Source organism: Belonocnema kinseyi, chromosome 10 (assembly GCF_010883055.1).
Source record: "Belonocnema kinseyi isolate 2016_QV_RU_SX_M_011 chromosome 10, B_treatae_v1, whole genome shotgun sequence".
NCBI classification, from domain to species: Eukaryota; Metazoa; Arthropoda; class Insecta; order Hymenoptera; family Cynipidae; genus Belonocnema; species Belonocnema kinseyi.
The window spans coordinates 39,218,984-39,237,361 of NC_046666.1; the positions used below are offsets into that span (position 1 = coordinate 39,218,984).

At 30.1% G+C, this 18,378-nt stretch overlaps 2 protein-coding genes across 11 annotated transcripts in view; one reads left to right on the forward strand and one right to left on the reverse strand.

Moving 5' to 3' along the window:
* The window catches only part of LOC117181543 (disks large 1 tumor suppressor protein), a 1,257,521-nt gene that overhangs the window by 872,478 nt on the left and 366,665 nt on the right, over positions 1-18,378 (reverse strand). For all 10 annotated transcript variants that reach the window (XM_033374344.1, XM_033374348.1, XM_033374350.1 and 7 more), the window contains exon 2: positions 6,759-6,901. The gene's annotated coding sequence lies outside the window, so the exon portion shown is untranslated. The remainder of the gene's footprint in view (positions 1-6,758; positions 6,902-18,378) is intronic.
* On the forward strand, positions 16,103-16,777 carry LOC117181082. The gene has a single exon (XM_033373650.1). It carries the CDS (start codon positions 16,103-16,105, stop codon positions 16,775-16,777), a length of 675 nt encoding a protein of 224 aa, XP_033229541.1.

Sequence of the window (18,378 nt, forward strand, 5' to 3'; positions counted from 1 at the left end):
AAGAAGAAAATTCAAAAAAGGATATTAATAAAAATCAAATCAATTACTATCAAGAATCTTTTATCAGGGTCTCGCAAAACGTTATTTTAAGTTTTCCTGGGTTTTCCCTGATCATTAATATTTAAAAATCAGAATCATAAACTTGTAACATTTTTACCTATAATTTTTTGTAAACGCGAAAAAAAATGTTAGCGTTATCTAGAGCTAAAAAAATGTAAGACTTTCACAAGATTTTTTCTTCATCCCCGCCTTTTTGCTAATCAATTAAATTTTGTTAAAAGATGTAAAGGGGTTGTTTCTGTAATTTATTTGTAATAAATGTAGGTAAAAAATTATTTCTTCAATTCAAAAGAAATATTTTGGTTCTATCAAGGAATGTCGAAGATTCATACTAAGAAATTTAATTTTGTATTTTCAAATCAACTTTAACCTAGTGATTTATGATGAGAATTCAATTTTTATTTTTTACATCCCTAAATTTACTTCGATTTCCCTAGTTTTAAAGTCTCTGCCACCTGTGGCGATAAAGTTGGATATCATTAGCTTATTTCTAAATTTTTTTAAACCTAATTGAGATAAGAAAAATTTAATTATGGGCAAAAACTTATTTTGAAGAATTCGAAAAAAAATAAGATCCTCTTTGATAATTATGAAAGATTTCAGGTAAAATTTTGTTAAATATTTTTGGGAAAATTTTAAATTATTTAGGTAATATTTTAAAATAATAATATAATGTTTTGAAGATTTCAAAATGAGTGAAAAAAGAATATGAAAGATTTTCAAACCATTTTTTTAATTTTTCAGGATTTAACAAATCTGTAGGTAAACTGAATTTTTCAGGGTGCCCAGAGAATAAAAAAGAATTTTTAAAATCATGGGGAAACTTTAAATAATTGTTTTGTAATAAATTCTCAGAGAATACCGGAAAAGATCACTAAATATTTTAAATTATTTTATAAAATTTACAAAAATAGGGTAAAAGAATGTAAAGTAAAATAGTGCAATTTTTCCATAATACATAATTTTATTTAAAAAAATTAACTTAGTTTAAGAGCTATTCAGAAGTTTTAAAACGATTTAAAAATAATTAAAACTTCGAAAGATTAAAAACATTTTTTTTAAGGTTTCACGATAATAAATACAAAATTGTTAGGTTTCAAGGAAAGATCAAAATAATTTTTTTATTTTAAAAATTTAATTTTAAGAGATTATTTAAAAAGATTTTAAAAGATATCAAAAGCTTTCAAAGAAGTATCTAAAATATTTTGATGCAATTTTTCTAATTTTGTAGAATATGAAAAAAATTAGCAAAATTTGAATAAATTTTAAACGTTTGGAAGATATGACAAGATTTAAAAAAATCTTTTCTTAATATTCCTGCGAGAATTTTAAATGAGTTTTATATTTTTTTAAAATGAACTTTAAAAGCAAATTGAAAAAGGTTTTTATGCATTTAAAACTATTTATTTAAATTCTGAAATAGAATATACAAGATTTTGAAGCAAAATGTTTCAATTTAGTAATATTAAAAAATAAAAAGATAAAATAGAGTAAATTACACAAATAATTAGCGGAATTTGAGAGATGCAAAAAGAATGTTGAAAACTTTAAAAGATTTTCAGAAATGTGAATTTATAAAGATTAAAAAAAAAAACTAGAAGTTTTAGAAGAATTTTGATAAGTTTCAAGAGAATAAACAAATTTTCTTAAATTTCTGGAGAAAATTTAGAAGGTTCTAATGCAAATTTTTTACATTTTAAATGATTTTTCCAATTTTCAAGAAAAGTTCTAGTCAGCTTAACCTTATTTTTTAAAATCTAAGAAGTTTTCAATAGATTAGAAATATTTAAAAATTTGGAAAACCTTCTGAAAATATATCTAAATATTTCCTATATTATTCGAAACTTCTGTAAGTCCAAAAAATCTTTTAAAAACAAACGAATTTTTCTAATATTTTGTAACATCCTATAAAATAAATGTCTTTAAAACATTCTAGATTATTTTTTGACACTTCTTAAGTATTCAAAAATCTTTTTTCACTTTTCTCAAGGATTTTGTAAAAATTATATTGATATAAATTTAAAAACAAACTGATAATACTTATTTTCTTGTTTTCAAGTCTTATAAATTAATTTAACTCAAATTAAAGTCTTCAAAAACTTTTAAAAACAAATGATTTATTTGAAAATTTTATATTATATTATGATTAATCTTATTTTATATTCTTCATGGTGCTGAATAAAGTATTACTAAACAAAGATGGAAAAATTATTGAGTCTTACGTTAGACATGGTTTTATTTAATTCTAGATAGATCTTTATTTTTAAAAACCTTTTTTATTTAGAAAACATCTCTTATGTTTTTAAACCATATAATAATATAAAAATAAATAATAAAATAAAGTGAAATAAAGATAAGTAATATTAAATTTAGAAGAAATATTTAATCCGTGTGTTTTTTATTTAATTAATTTAATTAGTAGGTATTTGAAATTTTCCAATTGGTCAACGACGTACTTGAACACATGTATGAACACAAACTGCGCAAATGTTTTGCCACCCTGCGCGAAACACAGAACCCAGAAAACACGATTCCTCTGTTATGTGGGGAAACAATTAGCAATTAAAATCGAAAATTTGGCAGGATTGATCTGTGGTTTCCACGATATCGCAATTTCAACCAATCGACTATGGATTATAATTACTAGCGCTAATTGTGTAGGCCAGGAAGCACCATTAGTGTTCGTGATGGAAAGCGTTATACTGTCTCTTACGGATGTGTGTATTATTTGTGGTCAAATTTAATATTTCTAAAGCAATACATTTCTTTAATTATCCCTATTTTTGCACGAGTATTTTTTTTAAATTTATTAAACACTGTTTTATAATTGTAATTCAAAAATATTTATATTAAACTAATGTAAAAAGGTGCTTTTATTTTTCTTAGTCTTTTTCAGGGTGTCCGCAAAACTTCATTTTTAAAATTTTCAAACTTTTCCGTGAATTTTTTCCTAGTTCTTCATTTTCTCTGACCAGCAATATTTTAAGGTAAAAATTCGAATTTCGTATAAGGTTTGATATAGAATATTTCGAAAATGGTACAAAAAGTTTTAAAATTTATTTTTCAGTCTCAGGGCTGCTACAGCACAAGGTAATTGAAAAATGTAAAAAGTGAACATTTTCTCATTTAAAAAGTAATTAAAACGGAGAGATTTTTTATGCTCAAAGAGATTAAAAAAATTTAAGTGAATTAATAATGATTGCAAAATATGCAAAAATGCATTGAATTCAGTAAGTTAGAAATTCTATTATATTTCCTAAAATCCTGCTAAATGTATCAAAATAACTATAATTGAGTTTCAGCTTCTAAAATCCTATAAAAGTATTTAAAGTCCTTCAAATTTTTTAAAACTGTTGAAAATGCCTTCGAATTATTTTAAATATTTTAAAACTTTATAGGACTTGTAAAATCGGTCCGTATCTTGTTAAATCCCATGAAATACTTTACAGCAACATCCAAAAATTTTTTATCGTTTAAAATACTTAGAAATCCCTTAAAATTTGGTAAGTTTTTTGAAAGTGCCATAGAAGCTTTTTGAAATCCTAAAATTATTCAAACCCTTTAAAATCTATTCAAATTTTTTAAATCCATTCAAATTTTTTGGAATATTTTTAAATATTTAAAACTTTATAGGTACTGTAAAATCGTTCCAATTTTTCCGAAATTCTATAAAATTCTTCACAAGCACAGGAACATTGTTTTTGCATTCCTCAAAATCCTTGGAAATCCCTTATCATTTTTTGATCTCTTGAAAATGCCTTAAAGCCCTTCAAATTATTTGAAACCTTATAGGTCCTGGAGAATAATTTCGTATCTTTCGAAATTCAACGAAATTCGTTATAACCGTAGTTTTAATTTCTCAAAATCTTTGAAAATCCTTCAAAATTTTGTAAACTCTTTTGAAAAACCCTTTTAATATTTTCAAATAACTTTCTGGATGTAAAACCCTTTAAAATTCTTTTAAATTATTCAAATTAATTTAAACTTGATTGGAATCTTTTCAAATTCCCTGAAATCTTTCAAATATTTTGAAATCTGTAAAAATCCCTTGAATTTTTTGAATTTCTTCAAATGCGTTAAAAGCCTATGAAATGTATTAAGTCCCTTGAAAATGCCTTGCAATCTTATAAACTTACTGAAGATATTTATAAGCATTTACATTTTTTCTAAATTATGGAAATTAATTTAAATTGAAATGGACTTTTTGTTTAATTCATAAAAATATTTCAAACCTTTTTAAACCTTTTGAAATCCCTTGCATTTTTTAATTTTTTAAGATATTTAAAGTCCCTTCAAACTTTAAAAAAAAATTTTTAATTACTTGGAATAGCTCAAAGTACCCTTCAACATTTTTAATCCTTTATCATCTTCTGAGAACCCTTCAAGATTTTTAAAACTCTTGAAGTCGTTGGATCTTTAAAAAAACTAAAATACGTCAAATCCTTTGAAATCCCTTGAAATATTCTAATGAACTTAAAAATTCCTTGTAATTTTTAAACCTGCCCTATAAATTTTTATATCCTTTAAAATCATTTCAAATTGTAGAATAATAACCCTAAGATATTTCAAGTTCTTTAAATTTTTTAACATTCATTCAAATTTGTTAATTCTCTTTAAAATTACTTTTAATTATTTCAAATATCCAAAGATATTTAACGTCCTTTAAAATTCCTGTTAATTATTGAAATTATTTGAAAACACCTTGGGCTCTTTTAACATACTCTAAAATCTTTTTAAAAAATTATATCTTTGAAAGTACCTCGAAACCATGAAATTATATAATATTAAACACGTTGCAAGAATTTGAAAACCCTTAAAATCATGAAAATCTTCAAAAATATGATAAAATTCCTTGTAATCTTAAAAGATATTCTATAGCTAAATTATATTTTGTTAATTTTTATCAATCCTTTAAAATCAATGACACCCTTGTAAATTTATGTAAAATTTCTAAATCACTTGAAAATGCCTTGGAATATTTTAAAATACCTTGAAGTATTTCAAATCCTTCATAATTGTTCGAAATCCCTTAAAACTTTTTAGAACTTTTGAAAATGCTTTGATATAATGTAAAACCACAAAAAAATATTTTAATTACTTTAAAATCTTTTGGAATCCCTAGAAATTTTCTGAAGCATTTCAAAATTCCTTGAAATTTTTAAATATATCTTAAATTTTTTAAATCCTTTGGAATCACTTTAAACTATTCAAACCTATTTAAAATAACCCCAAGACGTTTTAAAATGTCTAAAATCTTCTAAATTGCTTATATTTTTATGAAGCTCTTAACAATTGTTTGAAATTGAAAAAAATAATATTTTATATTTGAAATACTTTGAAATCCCTTGGTTCATTGAAATCTTTTGAAAATTCCTTTAAATCCTTTTTGAATATCTTGAAATCTTTAAAAGTCTTTAAATTTTCTAGAAAAAAAAATTATATTAAATTTTTTTGGAATTCTATCAATCCCGGGATTCTTATTCATATATTCTTTGAAATGCATTAAAATATTAATAAATTCCGTGCAATTACATGAAACCTTATGATATTTTTTCAAATTATAGATTATTTATTAAAATATATTGAATGCTTTTAAAATCTATTAAAATTGTTTAAAAGTTTTGAAAATTACTTGGAATTTTTGAAAATACCATAAAATATTTGAAATTCTTTGAAATCAATTAAATTTAATTAAATCCATTAAAAATTAATTGAAATATTTCAAAAAACCTTTAAATATAATAAATCATTTACAATCCTTTGTAATTATTAATATCAATTAAAAATCACCCAAAATATTCAAAATCCTAAAAAAAATTTAATTACCCTTATGTATTTGAAATTCTTTAAATCCAATTTAATTACTAAAATCAAATAAAAAACTCTTCAACTAATTTCCAATAACGCACAATATTTCAAATTTTTCAAAGTACCCTAAAATATGTTTAGTACTTTTGAATCTTTTAAATTCCCTTAAAATTATTTGACTCTCGTGAAAAGTAATTAGAAATTTCAATAATACGCTAAAATACTTTAAAATCTCTTTGATTTAATGAAATATATTCAAAATTACTTCGAATCTTATGTAGGATATAAAATATCTCAAAATGCCTTGAAATATTTTTAAATGCCCTAAAATATTATAATTCGTTTAAAAAATCTTTAAATTACTGAAATAGATCTAAAATTCTTTGAAATTTTTTGAATATTCTAAACCTTAATGGGTCCCATAAAATCGCTCCACATCTTCCGAAATTCTGGAAAACTCATTAAATTCCATGAAAATGTTTTCAAATTTCTTTAAATTATTAAAATCCTTGGAAATTCATTGAAACTTTATAAAGATCTTGAAAATTCTTTGGATGTCGTAAAAGCAAAAGAAAATTTGTAAAATTAATTGGAATACCTGAAAATTATTGCAATCTACTCAAAATTCCTTGGAATTTTTTGAAATCTTTCGAAACTTTTTAGAGCTTTCGAAAATTTCTTAGAATTTTTAAAAATACCCAAAAATTTTTTAAACCTTTTAAATCCTATTAAAATTTGTAAGCTTTGGAAAATTCTTTGATAACATTTTCCCCCAATTTTCAAATTTCCCTGACCCGCAGACATCCTTTTTCCTTAAGAAATTATATTCTTCTATATTTACCTCCTGACATCAGATAAAAGTTTATTTTTTCTATAAAAAAAGGACTTACATCATTTTGAGCGTAGGTTGGCGTGGGCGTGATTGGTCCATCACTAGCCTCCCACTTATCAGCAATCCGGAGCGTCTCAGCTGTCTTTTGCTGAACCGTTTTCGATTCGTCAAGCAATGTTAGCTCATAAAATTCTTGAATATCTGTAAACAAAAATAAAATTATGCTATTAAAATAGTTACTAATTATTGATTCAAATTTTAAACATTTTTATTAGTTTTTGTTGGTTTTTTACCAGTCAAGAAAAGTATCCATTGATATTGAGTTTTTTGATCTTAAGAATATACAACGTTTTTTATATGGTGCAAGTATTTCACAGATTAGAATTATTGTTGAAACTTAAATTTCAGTTGCTGTGCGAATTAATTTTTGTTTTAACTGAAAATGTAACTATTCCAGTTTTGGTTCGAAATTTATATATTTAATTTAAAATTGATATTTTCTGGTTGAAAATTCAACTATTCGTCTGAAAATTCATTTACATTGTTGAACAATCGTATTTTTTGTTTGAAAAATCCACTACTTTGTTTTCAGATAAACTATTTTTTTAATTTGTTCAAATTTGATTGAAAATTCATCATTTTAGTTGAAAATCCACATTTTCAGGATGAGAAGTGAACTGCGTGTAAAAAATTATACTTTTCAGCTCGAAAATTCAACAATCTGGTAGAAAATTTAACCATTTAGTTGAAAATTACCTTTATTTTTTTAAATTATGCTTGGTGTTAAAAATTTAAATAATTGTTCAAAAATTGAACTATTTGATATAAAATAAAACAGAACTTCATATATTTTGTTAACAATTAAACTTCTTTGTGGAAAATTTTTATTTTTGGTTGAAAATTTAACTATTTGATTAAAAACTCATACTTATGGTTGAAAATTCCATTTCTTAGATGAAAGTTTAAGTACTTTGTGAAAAATAAACTTTTTAAGAGTCTTATCTTTGATTTTAAACTTCACTTCTTTGTCGAATATTCGTTTTTTTTTTAATTAATGTTTTATAAAAAAATTTACGTACTCTTTTTTGGTTGGAAATAATTTAGTATTTATAGGTTAAAAAATGTTAAAAAATTTGACTTTCTGGTACGAAAATTAATCGTCTTTTTGTAGAAAATTAATCTTCAATGTTAGAAGAGTCATCTTTCTTGGTATGAAAAGAATTTTATACTTGAAACTTCAACTGTCTTCTAACAAATTTTTCTTTTTCGCAGATTAAAAATTCAATATTTTTAGGTTGCATTTTAATTTATTTTTCTTTGAAAGTTCGACGATTAACTTGAAAATGCACCTTTGTAGAATTGCTATGAATTTTTTAAAATGAATATTTAACTGCTTATTTTTCGGTGAAAATTTGTCTTTTTCAGATTAAAATGATTTTATTTTGTTGAAATTTCCTTTTTTTACAGAAAATTAGGGTTCTTGCTTGAAAGTTTGTCTTTTTGTTTCAAGACTACACTATTTTTTGAAAATTCAACTATTTGAACGTTTATAAATTTGGTTAAAAAGTAGTTTTAGTTGGCAACAAAACTCGTCTTGCTTCTAAACTGATTTTTTTCATTCAAAATTGAACTATTTTCTTTAAAAGTTTAATTAATCAGTTGAAAATTAGTTTTTCTTTCAAAATTAATTTTTTTAAGTCAAAATTTGACTATTCCATTTTTGATTATAAATGTATCTTTTTACTTGAAAATTCAACTAGTTGGTAGAAAATTATGGATTTGGTTTAAAATTGGTGTTTTTCGATAGAAATTTGTTCTTGGTAGTTGAAAATTGATGTTTTTGGGTTAGGAATTCAACTAACTTGAAGAAAATTCAACTATTTGGTTAAAAATTACCTTTTCTTAAATTAAAATTTCAAGTATTTTGCTAAAAATTCGTCTTTCTCGTTAGAAAATTAATCTTCTTGGTTTAATTTTCAGCTACTTTGTTGGAGGTTGCACTACTTTTTAAAAAAAAAATTTTGATTGAACGTGAAAACTTTTAATTGCAAATTTAACAATTTTGTTAAAAATAAATCGATTTTGGTTGAAAATTTTAGTGAATTTAGTTTAGGCGGACTAATCTACTTTAATTTTTTAATATAACTCAAGGTAATCCAATAAATTTTGGATTATTTGAGATAATCCAGACTAGTTCTGTATTTAAAGGTAATTCAGGGTAACCCGAAATAATCTAGAGCAATCCACCTTCGCTGGGCTACATTTTTACGAGTTGTTTCTCTTTCGAGAAAAATTTAACATCAGTGGCTATAAACATTTATATTTAAACTAACATTGCAATTGTTGTTACTAAATCCAGGCTGATTCATTTAAGTCTAGCTAACTTTTACTATTCTATTACTAAGGAGGGCTTAGGATTACTGTAGAAATTTAGTCACATTCAGTGATAACCTGCAGATGAATCCAATTTTATTAAAAGTACTCGCATGAGCCTTTATGTTTGACCAGGGGACAGGAAAACTTTAGAAATCCATCTTGCCAGTTTAGCCAGTTTTGCGACTGTCGAGATTGACCGTAGTCATTTGATGCGTAAAGAGTTGGATTTAATCATTTGTTTTCAAAAACAGGATAGTCAAACTGAGGAAAGTTTCAAAGCTTACAATCTGAAGTTCCGCACATTAAACAATTACATGCTTAATGATTTTGAGTTCGTAGTTGGTGGTTATTTCAATTATCTCTGTCGGATTTGAATTCAAGTTGACTTAAGAGGTCAGGGCCAGCATCCAAGAGCAGAGAGATAAGGAGAGGACATAATTTTCAATAGTTTAGAGCAATTCCGAGCGAGCAGCGTTTCGGGTACGAAGACCTCGTGGACTGTTGAGAATATATCACCCGGAACATGTCTAGAACAGGTCCTATAGGTTGTGCAAGGCAGTAATTCCTTGCTCGGAGACCTATCCCTGGGATACAGCAGTTCCTGACAATACATTGCTTGATTGAGCGAAACATCAGGCGATTAGTGTCTACTTTAGTTGCACATATATTTAATTTATTGTAATTAGGGAAATTTGTATGCGGGAAGCCCTGCCGGCAGTAAGAAGATAGAGGTCCTATCTTTTTGAAAAATGTTTAATCTGATCCTGTCATTTATCTATTCACGTCAATCATTTTCTATCTCACTGCCAATATAAATTCTTTGTTTATCTTTTTCAATAAAATTATCTTTATCTCATCGTATTATGCAGAAGAGCGTCAATATAAGAGCATTTTCAGGGGTTTCCTTGCACTGGTCTTGCGACTAAGTCAGCCTCTAGGAACGTAAACAGTCTGTAGAAACTTGTTTCGACGTTGTAATTCACGTCTATCTTTTTCAATACACAAGTTTCTATCTCATCCTATCCTTTATCTATCCACGTCAAGCTGTCTCTGTCTCTCTGTCAATATAAATTCCTGTCAATCTTTTTCTATCTCTGTTAATCTAATTTCCTATCTATCTTATCCCGACCTTCATCTATCCGATTTAATATCTTTCTATCTTTCTGTGAATATAAGTTTCTGTCTATTCTTTTTAATCTCCTCTACACTATCTCATCGTACCCTGCATCTATCAACAACTATTTTCTAATTTCTATCTCTTTGTAAATTTAAATTCAAGTTTTTTTCAGTATGTTCTTCTCTACCTTATCCTATCCTTGGCTATACACGTCTATCTTTTTCTATCTATTTTTCAATCAAAATTAAAGTCTTTTTTAATGCACTCTTCCCTTTCTTATCCTATCTTGTATCTATATACTTCAGTATCTTTCTATTTCTCTTTCAATCTAAATTCATGTGTGTCTTTTTTAAATACTCTCTTCTCTATCTCATGGTAATCTGTATCTATTAAGTATATAATTTCCTAATTTCTATCTATTTGCCAATAATATTTCTTATTTATCTTTCTTAATACTCTCTTCTCTACCTCACCCTGCCCTTTGTCTATCTTTTTTAATGTCCTCTCTCCTATCTCATCACATATATCCATCCAAGTTTTTTTTTATATCTATTTTTCAATGTCACTCCATGTCTATATCCTTCATCCCTCTTTTCTACCTTATTCTATTCTTTATTCACCCACGTCAATCATTTTCAGTATCCTCTTCCCTATCTCAACGTATCACACATTAGTCAACATTGATCTTTTTCTATCATTTTCAATATCCTTTTCTTTATCTCATCTTATACTTTATCTATCGATGTGAATATCTTTATATCTCTCTCAAGCAAAATTACCGTCTACATTTTTCAATGTCCTCTTTTTTATCTCAACCCATCATTCATCTATACAAGCCAATATTTTCCTGATTCTTTGCCTATCTAAATTCTCGTCTATCTTTTTCAATCTCCTCTTATCTACCTCATCTTATCCTACATCTATCAAGGTCTATTTTTTTATATCACCTTATCAATCTGAATTGCCGTCTATCTTTTTTAATCACCTATTTTTTATTCCATTATATCCTAAGTCTAAAAAAGTATAGATCTCGAGTTCATTATTTGCTTGAAAGTTGTATTTTTAAGGATTATCCTTTTCCATCAGCAAGCGCGACTTACTGTCTCCTAAGTTTAATAACGGTCTGGCAGATGTTAGCAACTTCAGGAATTTACTATTTCAAATCATCGTTTATGATTTTGAGAAACAGATGTTTAACTTTATTGAAGGTTTTGTTCAGTTCGCCGCCTCTGCGATTTTCTTTACCTATCCGACTAGACCCTTGCTAATCCTGAACCCTGTAGCCTGTTTCATCCTCAGAACTTAAGGACGTTTTCTATTTGTGTATCTACGTCATCAAATACGTCACTAGCACCCCCCACTTAAATTTGTCATCTGTGATCCCACCTTGAACCCGATTTCTGCACCTTGAAATCAGTCAGTCAACAACGAGTGTTACACTAACGAACAACCCCTTTTCTCAGATCGGCTAATAACTAAATAATTGTTCGCGAACTATAACTGTATTCCTTCAATTTAGAGTATTTACCATTTGAATAAACGTGAATTTAACATTAATCTATTCAACGATTTATTGAGAAATCCTTGTTCCTAAACGTTCCAAGGAATAATTACTAACGCAAGCTAACGAATAAGCTTGTCCTGTGTCGTGATCCGCAGCGCAACATATGGTCCTTCGAGAGCCGGATAGTGAGTTTAATGTAAATTATTCACATCCATTATCGAAAAAAAAACCTGTGGATAGAATACAATCGCGAGTGATAAAACAACGTAATCGAATAACGAAAACGAAAATCGAATATGAAAATAACGAACACTTATCAATGAACTTTAACGAAAACGTGATTGGACAATCATTTGTGCTTCGAGTGTCAAATAATATCGAATTTTAACGAGCTTGTGAACGTAATCTGAAAAAGTGACACTCAAATGTGAGTGGCTCAATTCAAAAAGTGAACTTTCTAAAGAAAATGAAACTATAAAGTGTGTGTTGATTTCCATGCAACTAACAATCTTGTATTGGCTCATACAAAATACAGCAACACAGATCCTGCAACGTCATATCACATGGATGGAAGCAGAATCAGCAGAGAATTCATTATCGAATCGAAAATCCTAGGATACCATTGAATCGCAGCATATCAGCAGTGCAGCCTATCAGCCGGCAATAGAAACAACTCAGCCCAAGTCAACCAACGTAAACGTAAGTCTTTCATGCTTGTTATCTGGGTCATTATCTCTATGTATACTTCCCACCCAAATTTATTTTTTCGTGATTGAATTGCTCTGTTTTAATTAGTTAAATTATAATTTCTGTTCAAAATAGATCCAGAAAACGTTGCACCATACAAAAAACTCGTTCGAGAGCGTGCCACTCTAAAGACTAAAGTAACTAAACTGAAAAACTGTGTTGAAAGGCCAGCAAGCGAGATGATTGTAGAGGTATTGCGGAAAAAGTTCGCTAGAGTAGAAAACATTGATGATCTTTTTAATACGATTCAATCACAAATGGAATCGTTAGTTTTGGAAACAGATTTAGATGCGAAAGATAAAGAGAGAAGTGACTTTGAGGATGAAGTTTGTTTCGCGATCAGGAAGACTAAGGCAATTCTCGCGGTTGGTAGTCCTTCTCATGCGTCAATTATACAGTCCACAAATTCTCAAATTTTAGCTCTTGCGCACGGTCCAGGTAGCTCAAATTCCGATCCTTCAAATTGAAACGCGAAATCCTATTATTCGGAAAACATCTAATGTTACTGTAAATCATATATCTCGCATAGATCATCCAGTATATGAAATCGTCCAAGCCAATTATCGAGTTCAAAAATACTTATTCGTAGGGTAATAAAAATAACAGAAGCAAAGATTTGGGAAGTTCAAAGTGGGTTTATGCCAGGAAGGTCATGTACGGATCAAATATTTAGCTTAAGGCAGATAACAGAAGAAAGTTTGAAAGTAGAAAAACAAGTTTTCTCTGCATTTGTTGACCTAGAGAAAGCTTTTGACACGGTAGACAGAAGTAAACCTTGGGAAGTCCTGAAAGAGTATGGAGTCAATGGATGGCTCCCACAAGCTATAAAAACAATATATACAGGTAGCAACGCGAGTGTAAAAGTGAATGGAAATGAGTAGCTGTTTCGATATTATTCAAGTTCCAAATATGGATTTACCTAAATTCGAAGGCTCATTCGAAAAATGGCCTGGTTTCAGTAACACTTTTAAATCGGCAGTTCATAATAACAGAAAATTCACTGACTCCGAAAACTTAATGTATCTGCGGTCTTGCCTATTAGAAAAGGCAGCAGAAATAATCGAATCGTTAGAGACCACTTCCGCGAATTGTGCAGTTGCCTGAAATATATTAGAAAAATATTATGATGATCCCACAGCGGTAATTAATAATCGAATATGAGCCTTTTTTGAGGTATCCTCTTGTAAAAATTCATCGGCAACCGCGCTAGGAGATATTCTTGATAACGCGACAAAGCACTATCGTGCACTTGAGGCCTTAAGCGAACCCTTCTTAGAATCCTTTCCAGTTTATCAAATCGTTTCAAAATTAGATCCACAATTGCGTTTAAAATGGAACGAAGAAACTCCACATGTCGCGCTTCCAACTATTAGTCAATTGATAATATTCGAAATCTATTCTCGTATGTGACACAAGTGAAACCTTTCTGTCATTTATGTAAAGGTTCTCATTTTACACATTACTGTGAATTCCTCGTAAATGCGACGGTCTCTGAGCGACTAAACATTATCAAAAGGGGAAATCTGTGTTTTGATTGCCTAAAGTCAAATCACAGCATTGAGGACTGCAGATCGAGTCATTCCAAATCGTGCAATGAAAGACATCATTTTTTATTGCATATCGAATACGAAAAACCAGTTAAATCGGTTCATGTGAATGCGATACCTTTAAAAAATAGCGTACCGTCCGCGATTGTCTATATAATGGATCAAAAGGGAATGCCTCACGAATGCAGAGTTTTGCTTGCTTCATGCTCACAACCACATCTCTTAACGAAACGAATGGCCGCAAAATTAAATTTATTGAAATAAAAAATCGACATTCCTCTTGGCGATGTAAATTCAATGTCATCGAAGATAGAATATATGACAAGCGCCACCGTGAAATCGCGCATTAATAATTTCTCTCTAGATATTTATTTTCTGATAGTAGACGAAATAAACGCACGTTTGCCTTCAGAATCAATTAACAAAGCGCAGTTAAATGTTCCTTCACATCTCAAATTAGCCGAACTTGTTTTCTATACTCACTTGTTTCCTATACTCACTTGTTTCCGTTCATATTCTTTTGTGCTAATGGCTGATATAAAAAAAATGTATCATCAAATTTTAATACACCCTGACGATCAGAAGTACCAAAGGATTTTGTGGCGAGAACATTTCCAACAGACCGTAAAAATATTAGGGATGAATAGCGTAATTTACGGAACTTCGTCCACCTCATTTTTAGCGACTCAGTCTCTCCATCAATTCGCAAATGATGAATCTACATTCTTTCCAAAAGCTTCTCGAATATTAAAAAAGGACTTTTATGTTGATGACATGCTAACTGGAGCCTCAACACGCGAAGAAGCTGAATTGATACGCGATAAACAAATCGAAATAACGCGCAAGGGTGGATTAAATTTGAGCAACAGGGCCTCCAACGATCATCGTTTAATTGAATCGTTATCGGAAAAATCTGAAGAATAATTTTTATTACTAAATTTAGATGAAACAACGAAAACACTTGGGGTTCACTGGGACTCAAAGCAGGATGTTTTAGCGTACTCCTTCACTCAAATCGACAACGATAAAAGAGTAACAAAAAGAAATATATTGTCACAAATCGTGCAGTTGTTTGACCCACTAGGTCTTTTGGGTCCAATGATCGTTCATTCGAAAACACAAATGCAAAAACTATGGCAATTGGGTATAGATTGGTATGCGGCGGTATCCCTCGAGATACACACAGCGAAGCGCGATTATCGGACTCAACTATCCTCACTCGATAAAATACAAATAAATCAAAAAATGTTAGTAATACTCACGCGAGTTTACAACTAGACGGATTAAGCTATGCGAGCGAGCTTACGGTGCTTGCATCTACAGTCGATCTACATCTACAGACGGAAAAAATGTATTGCAATTAGTCTGTTCAAAATCGAGAGTTGCTCCTTTGAAAGCGACAACTCTGCCAAGATGAGAGCTTTGTGCAGCTTTACCACTGGTAAATTTATTGGAAGCCACTTCTCAAGCGTTGCATCACCTATGATTTAAAAAAACAATTTTTTGGTATGATTCGACAATAGCCTCAAGTTCATATGAGTGGCGACATGTACGCTCAGAAAGCAATCCTGCTGACCTCGTGTCTCGTGGGCTTCTGCCTAACGAATTTGTCAATGCAGATCTATGGCAGAGCGGTCCTTCGTGTCTAAGTAAAAACGAAAACCTCTGGCCTCGATCTGAATTGGAAATAGAACAAATACCAGAAAAGCGTACAATTGTATCTCACGTTACGAAAATCAAAGCAAAAAATACTCAAGCGAAAAATGAAAAATTGAAATTTTTGGATAAATTCTCTTCTTTCCATAAATTAAAGCGACTGACAGCATTTTGTTTACGAGTCACTCACAACGCGCAATCTGATGAAAAATTACTGGGTGAATTCTCAATTCAGGAATTGAAAAAAGCGAAAACGAAAATTATCTAAATTATTCAGCTCGAAGCGTTTTCTCAGGAATTAAAAATTAAAATCGAAGCGAGCCTTAGAAGGCAAATTAGCACCATTGTCTCCCTTTATTGATTCCAAAGACTTGTTGCGTGTAGGCTGTAGATTAAATAAAGCTGACCTTCCTTAATCAAAAAAACACCCCGCTTTGGTACCACAAGGTCATCATATGACTAAAATTGTAATTCGCGAAGAAGACATCAAAATGATGTATGGAGGCACACAAGCTACGCTTAATGCTCTCCACAGAGATTTCTGGATTGTAAACGGAAGAAACATAGTAAAAAATGTAATTCACAAATGCGTTACATGTGCACGTGCTAAGCCTGCAACACCGCAGTACCCGATGGGGAATTTCCCGAAAAGTTGCCTCTCTCTTAATCGCGCTTTCCTAGCTTCGGGAATCGACTATTGTGGTCCCTTTTTTATAAAGGAGAAACGACCTTGGAACAGAAGAAAGGTAAACATGTGTGCGGCTATCTTAGCATGTCTCGCAACCAAAGCAATTTACATCGAGCTTGTATCTGACCTGACAACCGAAGCACTTACCGAGAAAAATATCGCGTGCCATTTTATCCCTTCGAGATCCCCCCACTTTGGTAGGCTTTGGGAGGCGACCGAAAAATCTTTTAAGCACCACATGCTTCGCGTGATTGGTGACAAATTATTGCAATTCGATGAATTATTGACTTTTGCAATTGAAGTAGAAGAAATTCTAAACTCGCGTCCAATAAATCCCATCCTTTCCGATCCCAACGATTTGGCCGCTCTCACACCTGGCCACTTTCTCATTAATGACTCATTTACAAGAATGCCAGAACAAAAACTGAAGGAAATTACTTAAGGACGTTTATTGTCTTGGCAACATGTCCAACAGATGCGTCAACATTTTTGGAGGCGTTGGTACAAGGAGTACCTTATCAAACGTCAAGAAGAAATGACACAAAGGCGAAACTACCAAAGTAAAGATCGGCGATCTCGTTACCATGCGTGAAGACAATGTGTCTCCAATGCAATAGATTTTTGGTCGTATCATTGCATTTCACCCTGGAAATGATGATGTTGTCCGAGTGGTTACGGTGAAAACCGCTCGAGGCGAATAAAAACGCAGCGTGAAGAAAATATCTACACTACCAATCGAATCAACGAACGCAGCCGAGCCTTTAAAAAGGGAAATGCTCATCATAATGATTTTTTCTCATGTAAATATTTCCTATTGCTTCAACAATTTATTTCTTATACTTCATTGCATTTCTAGATCATAATATATAATAATTAGGTGAATTGTACCTCCAACTGTAATTGTATCATCATTCTTGTAATTGAATCGCTTAATGTCTTCGCTATTTTTATTGAAGAACAATAAGAGTTGATTATTTCGAACGTGACCATTCAAAGGGGCCGGCATGTTAAGCCTTAACGAAAAAGTATAGATCGCGAGTTCATTATTTGCTTGAAAGTTGTATTTTTAAGGATTATCCTTTTCCATCAGCAATCGCGACTTACTGTCTCATAAGTTTAATAACGGTCAGGCAGATTTTAGCCACTTCAGGAATTTACTATTTCAAATCGTCGTTTATGATTACAAAAAACAGATGTTTAATTTTATTGAGGGTTTTGTCCAGTTCACCGCCTCTGCGATTTTCTTTACCTCTCCGAATAGAACTCTCATCCTCAGAACTTAAGGACGTTTTCTATTTCTGTATCTACGTCATCAACTACGTCACTAGCACCCCCACTTAAATTTGTCATCTGCGATCCAACCTTGAACCCGATTTCTGCACCTTGAAATCAGTCAGTCAACAACGAGAGTTACACTAACGAACAACCCCTTTTCTCAGATCGGTTAATAACTAAATAATCGCTCGCGAACTATAACTGTATTCTTTCAATTAAAAATATTTAACTTTTGAATAAACATGAATTAACCATTAATCGATTCAACGATTTATTGTAAGATCCTTGTTCCGAAACGTCCCAAGGAGTGATCACTAACGCAAGCCAACGTATAAGCTTATCCTGTCTCGTGATCCGCAGCGCAACACTATCTCTTTCTATTTTTTTGAATCCCCTCTTTCTTATATCATACTATCCTACGTCTACAAACGTCTATATTTTTTAGATCTTTGCGAATATAAATTCACGTCTATTTTTTTTAATCCCCTCATCTTTATCTCATTGCATCATTTATCTATCTTCGGCAATCTTTTACAATCGTTGTGTCAATCTAACTCCCCTTGTTTCTATCTTATCATAACCTTTGTCCCCGTCAATATTTTTGTATCTCTGTGTCAATCTAAATTACCGTCTATCTTCTTAAATTTCCTTTTCTCTATCTCATCTTATCTATCTTTTCATATCTCCTTGATAATCTAAATTCCCCTATATATCTTTTAATCTCCTCGTCGCTAACTCATCATATACTACATCTGCCAACGCCAATAC

What these genes read in the sequence shown, in the direction of transcription:
- LOC117181082 (XM_033373650.1), top strand. Translation starts at nt 16,103, where the DNA reads ATGACTAAAATTGTAATTCGCGAAGAAGACATCAAAATGATGTATGGA.